This window comes from Adiantum capillus-veneris, chromosome 5 (genome assembly GCF_014529385.1).
Source record: "Adiantum capillus-veneris isolate H3 chromosome 5, ASM1452938v2, whole genome shotgun sequence".
Classification (NCBI taxonomy): Eukaryota; Viridiplantae; Streptophyta; class Polypodiopsida; order Polypodiales; family Pteridaceae; genus Adiantum; species Adiantum capillus-veneris.
The window spans coordinates 5099997-5107500 of record NC_140935.1 but is presented as its reverse complement, the minus strand read 5'-3'; the positions used below and the strand labels follow the sequence as shown (position 1 = coordinate 5107500).

Sequence of the window (7504 nt, the reverse complement as noted above, 5' to 3'; positions counted from 1 at the left end):
ACCATCCAGAAAGAAAGTCTTACACTTGGGTGGAGAGGATGTGCAAGAGATTGCACCGAGCGACGGCTCCATCAAAGAAGGCAAGGGTGTCCAAGAAGAAGAAGCTTTGACTTGCTAGCTAGCTTTCATGACACCATGGCAGGGTTTTTAAATCATGCCAGTAATGACAACAACTAACGAGCTACTAACCAGTGAAGCCTATGGTCTTCAAAGATTCAATCCTTTCGTGTCTCTATCTTGCCGTTTTTAAAGTTTGTGATGACTTTGGATAACCTTTTTTTTTTTGGAAGTAAGTGTATTGTGTACATGCGATGTTTTCTTTTCGTTGTTGACTATGTTATATTGCTTGTGTAAACCTACAGGTTACAAGTCCGATGTATAGAGAGATGCGGCTTCATTGTGCTTGGCTATGCTCTTTAGCAATTGAAGAATTACTAAAGGATGGACCCAGCCAAAATGATGTGGCCTTCTTGCAAACATGGTTGCATTTATTCCAATGTATGGGCTGATCAGTCAACCTCAACATTGGTAGAAGACGAGGTCACGAGCATAGGAAAGCTTGGGCTTATGCCCAGCCCTAGAATTTTCTTGACGACTTTCTCATAAAGCCCTACTCAAATAGCATGTTCAAGAGATGCCTTCGAGTCAGCAAGGACACCTTTCTTTACATTTGTGGAAAGGTGGCCCCTTTACATTTGACAAGAAAGGTGGCCCCTTTCCTGTCAAAGCATGTCACCAACATGTGCAAAACCATTGACCTTCCTACGCGTGTGGAGATTGCTATGCTCACTTTAGCTTTTGGCACACAGTTGGAGGTCTTAGGTGACTTGAATGGATGTGCTAAGAGCACAACATGTGGTATGGTCCTTGATTTTTACAAGGCCATCATGAAATCAGGTCTTAGAGATGTCTACATTCGTTGGCCTTCTCCATCTCGCTTTGAGAAGCTGGCTAGTGAATTTGAAGCCCTCCGAGGAATACTCTATGTTGTTGGTGCTATTGATGGTTCACATATTCTAATTATTGCACCAAAGGAGAACCATGTGGATTACTTCAACCAAAAAGGCTTTCATTTGCCACGACAATCTTGCATGGATCTACATCACATGCCTGATCTGGTGGAAGTGTGCCTTGTGTTACACAATATTTGTATACAACACGGTGATGTTGTAACTTTGGCTAGCTATGGTGGGTGGAGCCGGAGGATAGCCATGGTTTGGTGCTGAGCAGCAGATGCGAGAAAGAGAGAGAGAGAGAGAGAGAGCAGAGATTCGACACAGAAGAAAAATAACACTATATTTTTTATTGAAAGAAACCTTACATACAAAGTAAAAATGCCATGCTCACTTAACTTTAAGTGATCATCCCTGCATGCATCATAGAGGGAGTTTCCCATAGGCTGACATCGAAATCCGTGAGGGCTTGGAAACCCAACATGTGATGCTTTTGGTATGGAATGGGTGCGTGAGGCTAAAGCTACCCTACTGGTTGGCAATTCACTCGAAGAAAACCAAAGAACCACAACAAGCTCTATGGTGGAAATTCAAGCTCTCCGTTCCACAAGGGTAGAGGATGCAATTAAGCGTGCTCAAAGACGCGATGAAGGAGGTGTTCAAGGTGGAGTGGCAAATGACCTTGGTTCAGGTGCTAATCACTGCGACAATCTCGCAAGATCTTTGTATTAAAAGTAAGGCAAGAACAAAGTACAACAAGTCTTTGGTGATGTTGTGTCCGATGAGTCATCGTCATCAACTTCTACTTGAGCTCTTGTCATAAGGGTTGGAATTTACAATCACGTTTTTGTGATGCTTCCACTTGGAAACACCCTTTGCAGCCCTGCATTTCCGCCACCATTGTGTGAACCCAGCCTAAGGATATTGCATATTAGTCATGGTTTTCTACTTCCATACTAATTACATTATGAATAGCTCATTAATATCTCCACCATAATCACATTCCCTTTCATGTGGTATTAGAGCCAACGGTTCCACACCTAGGCCTACTAATTTCTATTGCATTAGTATCCCTAATAATTCCACTCCCTAATCACATTCTTTCTCATGTGGTATCAAAGCCGATGCTTCCACACCTAGACCTATTAAGTTCTATTGCATTAGTATCCCTAATAATTCCACTCCCTCATCACCATTTGGTCATGAGCATGGTCCACTACCCTTTGGTGATTAGGTGAGGAGACGATTGCATTTTGCATTTTAAATTATGATTAGTGTGTGTTTGTTCCATTGCATTTGCATTTTGTGATTGATTTTGCATGATTTTGATCTCCTAATTACTTGTTAGTTGAGCCTCAAATTATTGCATCAATTGTGTGTGGGAGAAGGCCTTGTCAAAAGCTGTCCATTGAGCTATCAAGCTCTGCATTCTGAGTTCCGAGCCTCCTAAAAATCCATCACCAAAATTTCACTATTTTAGGGTGTGTGTATGAGCCTTTGTGTGTGAGGTTTATCTCTACCAAGCTAACTTTAAATACACTAATTTTGGATATCCTCAAAATAAGCCACCCATGTGGCTAGGTCACTTGATATAGTGTCTTTACCCTCACTCTCGTCACAAGTTCAAACAACTAATTTTAGCATTGGGCTTGACGGACAGACTCCACAAAGCGGATTTAACCTCATATATTGCATTGGCAGGTCTGTGAGCTGCAGTTCACTCAAAACGTTTTTATTGACACGTCGCCTATAGATCGTGATTTTGGGCTCAATATCGGCTCCATTAACAACCTGCCCCGCACTTGCTTGCCTACAAACCCGCGATCGTCGGGCCCAGTTCCAACAATCTAATAGTGCTAAAGCACTAATGCCATCTAACTTCAAAGTCACAGGCTTGAGTTCCTGCACATGCAGTGAGATGAAGGTCAAACAAGGGAGGCTTCTCACCATGGTGCCCTTATACCTTGCATTGGCGGCCATTCCCGTGCATATCCCCTTTTCCAACAAAGGATTTGAAGTACAAGTCAAAGGTACAATTTCAGAGCAATACTTGGAAGAAGAATTCAAAGAAGAGATTGTCCCCACGGCCAATACAAAGATATGTATGAAACATTAGATTTCAAGATTTTGAAGGCCCTACATAGCACCAAGGCATGCATAAAATTGTTTTTGCATTGTGCACTTATCTCTACATTTTTTCTTCACTTTTGCATTAGACATAAAGCATAACCATCATTGGCTTCACAAAACAAGATTTGTACAAGGATCAGACATTGTCCAACAACGGGTAAGACCATCCTCACTAGCCCAACTTTGCATAAAATTTGCACACATATCATGCCGACATTGGCACCTACTTTGGATATTTTAACGACACATTTAGAGGGGAGTGTAGAAACGCCACTTTGAAGCCGACATCAGCAACAAAGCACAACACAAAGTACTTTGAATATTTGCAGTAGACTTCACCTTTGATCTCTGACATCAGAGAAAGCACCGACCACCTTGACTGGCATACATTGAATATTTGTAGTAGGACTTCACCTTTGTATCTAAGTTGACCGCCTTGAATGGCATACATTCTCTAGAGGGGAGGCACTTTAAAGTATACCCTATTGTTAAATTCTCCACGGACAAGCATCTTTGATTCTAGTTGACAAATCTATGAGGACGATGTTATGGCTTTGGCCCTACCCTGTTGTTAAATTCTCCAAGGGAGGACTACCTTCGTACTTTTGGGTGCTACTATGACACACGCGGGGAGGCTTGTTGGGGTGCGTGACACATCCGTACCACCACCTAGTGAGAACCCCCTCTACAATGAAAGCCTACAAATTTGACATCAATGATTACATCATCATAAGCCCTCTCCCAACTCTATAAAAGGAGCCTGAGCTACACATTTTGTATCCACTTTGTATCACCACTCATGACCTTTACTCTAGCCCACTTTGTACTCATTTGCATAATAGTTATGATTTTCTACCTTCATTAGTGTGTGTGTCTCTCTCTCTCTCTCTCTCTCTCTCTCTCTCTCTCTCGCTCGTGTAATTAGCATACTAATTACATTATGAATGGCTCATTAACATTTCTATCATAATCACACTCCCTTTCAATATGCGTTTTTCTGAGGCAACCCACTATTGTAGAGCTCCATGTACCATATGATTTGGTACAAATCCTTCTTACAAGCACATGCTTTTAGTGTGGTCATAAAGGAAAAACTCATTGCTTTTGAATCATCATGCCCGTAATGTCTATGCTTGACTTGTGTTGCAAATATTGCTTGTTCCTTGGACTTGTCAGTAGATTTTTTGCCATTCTATGCCATGTGGACACAACTCATGACGCTTTACAAGATATGAGATTGCATGTGCACATACCATAAATAAGGTTGCCATCGTAAATCAATATGAAATTTGAGCATCAAAATAGCATCACCCTAGAAGAGTAAGGTTGTTCGCTGGTTTGATGTGACCTACCTGTTGCAAAATCACCGCACACGCATGCGAGAGAGAGAGAGAGAGAGAGAGAGAGAGAGAGAGAGTTCTATTACCGTCCTCGGAGGTCACAAATGACCTATAGGACCAAATGAACATGTCATGTGGTGTGAGTGAACGTCAGAAATGACTCTCTATTGCAAAGCTCATTTCAACCATGAGAGAGAGAGAGAGAGAGAGAGGTCTCTCAATTATGTTGGATGAGGGCAAAATATTGGTTGATGGAAAATGGAAAAAAACATGGCATTATACCAAACAAAGAGCTTTTTGGGTAGGCAAGGCATCTTGACGTGTATAAGAATAATTAAGACGAGGGGATCATCCCAATAGGGCTGCTCTAAATCTAGTTGCTCGTCCAAAATGGAAAAGTGTGGAGCTTGGATGAATAGTCTTAGAGCGTGCAATGGTATTAGAGAATCGTAATGCTATAGCATATGTGCTAAGATGAAAACATTCATGCAGTTGCTATAGCATATGTGCTAAGATGGAAACATTTATGCAGTTGCTGCATGCATGAGAATCAGAAATGGTTCCTAGAAAAAAATCTGGTTCAAGCGGATCTCACAAATTATTTTCCTTGATTCAAAGAAGGTTTTTCTTCTTTACTATTCTGAGAAACTGGTCATTTCTCATTCAATCTTCGATACATAGCAAAGGATGAATATACCAAAAACATGGGTATATCAAACTCAAAGAAATCTAAAATATTGGTCAAAGTTCCATATTGCCTACACAAAGGTATTTCATCACAGGCAAATCAAAATGTATCACCTCTAAAGTAAGTGTCCTTATGCAAGACTGTGTCTCAATCCACATCACCATGAGCTTGTTCGTCAAGGCTCCCCGAAATAAGATGGCATGTTGGCCATATTCAAGAACAACAAATAAATGAGGCACAATCGCAGCTCATGTGATAAATGAAATGCAAGATTTAAAAAGATTTCCGCTAAAGGAAGAAATTCCCTAGAGCTAGAAGGCATCCATATTATGTTACAAGGAGGACATGGTTAAATTTGTTAATCAAGAGAAAGCGATGCTTAAACTGTCGGTGCTAACAGAAGGAATCCTAGAATAAAATCATGTTCTAGGGGAGTCCTCAACCAAAACACACTCATATGCGATTCCACAACTAGAATTATTAAAGACCAAAAAATGTCCTTGGCCGAGACACAGCAGTCCTTGTAACATCTTTCACTTTTTCGGAAAGTGGTTGTACTTGTGACTTGCCAGTACCAATACATTCGACGAGGAAAAGTGCATAACCAAACTGGCTGTGCATACATGCCCGTCGAAACTTATCATACATCCAAAGCCGGAATATTATATGGAAACGCCTCAATGAGTATGGATGAACGTGCTTACAATTAGAAAGGCTTGGGGAACAAAGGACTCCACTCTGATTCGCCCATCTTATGTACAAAACCGTCTATGTCAAAACTGAGGCCGGCGTGAAGAGCCACGAGCACAGACCAATTCATGGCAAATGCCAATAGATGTAGTATACATCTTGCTGCAACGTCCGCTTTACCAAGGTTGGCATGCTTTGGATTTGAAATGCAGCCGTTATTTGGGCCCCGTCTATTCCAGGAAACTAGAAATAATTAATTTCATTAATATAAAGGTGCAGGCCCCGTCTGATCAATAAGGGTGCCTATCCGTTCTCCACTTACAGCCTTGGATATGTTTCCAGGTTCATTTAAGTTGAAAACGACAACTGCCGGATAATAAAGCAGCATGTAAGAAGCTTGTTTTTTGAAGTGCAAAATAAAGCACTAGAACTACATGTTGCCATAAAGTTATAGAGGCCCACCTGGTATTGCATTCTCCTGGCAAAGGGTTATTGCTGTGATATCAATCATTGCTGATCCTTTGGCAGCTGCATCCCTGTACGAAATATGCTCCTGAAGTATAGCCTCAGCATTGAGCTTGGGATCACTGTCAAAAATGCCATCGAAATTCGTCGCTTTTAAGACCACCTCTGCATTAACTGCAAAATCATCATGTCAATGGCAGCTTCAAAGACTGATCTAGCAACAGCACACAAGCCCATCACAAGCAACTCAACAGAAAATAGGCTGGCTGTAAATAGGCCAGTACACATCAGATCCAACATTTACAATGGTAATTAAGTATGCAATGGCCTTGAATACACTTTGACACCATTAGTAATTATGGTTAAGCAGGTCTTGCTAACCCACTATCCTTCTGTGGACAGTCCACGCAAATTTTCAAATGGATGCACACATCATCCAAGAGTGTCCAAACAGACCAAGTGTTTCATTATGGTGGAACCCCAAATTGCGGGGACAAATCTTGACTGAAGTTCTGAAGTTACAGAGAGACCCCAAAAGAGATGGAGATTGTTTTTTTTTCAAAAACCAAAATATATCTATAGAGAAAACACACCATGTATGAGAAAACAGAAAACTTTCACAATATGACACAAAGTAATGAGAAAATCTGTAGTAAATGCAGTGTTCCGGATAAAACAATCAAGGTGATAAGGTATATAGTGTTTGGATGGAAGGTTCGCAGCTCTGAATGGTATGAGTTTTGCAGTACATAAAAATTCATACCATTTGAAAATAATAATTTATAGAAGAGTTTAAGATAAAGGTGATATGTTCAGGCAGATGCCTTAATAGAGAACCATTTTACAGTACCAAAGAGCATTCGAATTATCCAACTCAAAATACCATACATTTATGCTCTAGACTGCATGATTATCACTGGTGATAATATTAAATATACATACTACTCAAAACATTAGTCTCCAAAACTTGAATTATACAATGGCAAATCATATAGATTGTTTAAGTCTCCAAAAACTGAGATACGCAAGGTGCATTTCATGCCATATTTCATAGCTCCAGAATGTAGATTCCATGCCATTTTACCAAACAGGAGAGTCTAAGCCATACTAATGTACGCTACAATCCGTAAGTACTGATTCACATATTTCGGTAGGGGTTGCATCCGTGCACATGTATGGATCCTACCTCAAAAACAATGCAATAGCAATGAAGAAATTATTCCATATAAACTACAGAT

At 40.6% G+C, this 7504-nt stretch overlaps 1 protein-coding gene across 2 annotated transcripts in view; it reads right to left on the bottom strand.

The window, feature by feature from the left end:
* Window positions 1–5569: 5569 nt before the first annotated feature.
* LOC147456817 (uncharacterized) overlaps window positions 5570–7504 on the bottom strand; it is a 36153-nt gene continuing 34218 nt past the window's right edge. The window contains exons 6-7 of one of the 2 annotated variants that reach the window (XM_086511930.1): window positions 6264–6440; window positions 5570–6167 (exon numbers count right to left, since the gene is read on the bottom strand). In XM_086511930.1, the coding sequence (XP_086368056.1) occupies window positions 6064–6167; window positions 6264–6440 (281 nt within the window). In that variant the 3' untranslated portion in view covers window positions 5570–6063. Of the gene's footprint in view, window positions 6168–6263; window positions 6441–7504 lie in introns of those variants that run through there. The other variant, XM_086511933.1, reaches the window with a different exon arrangement.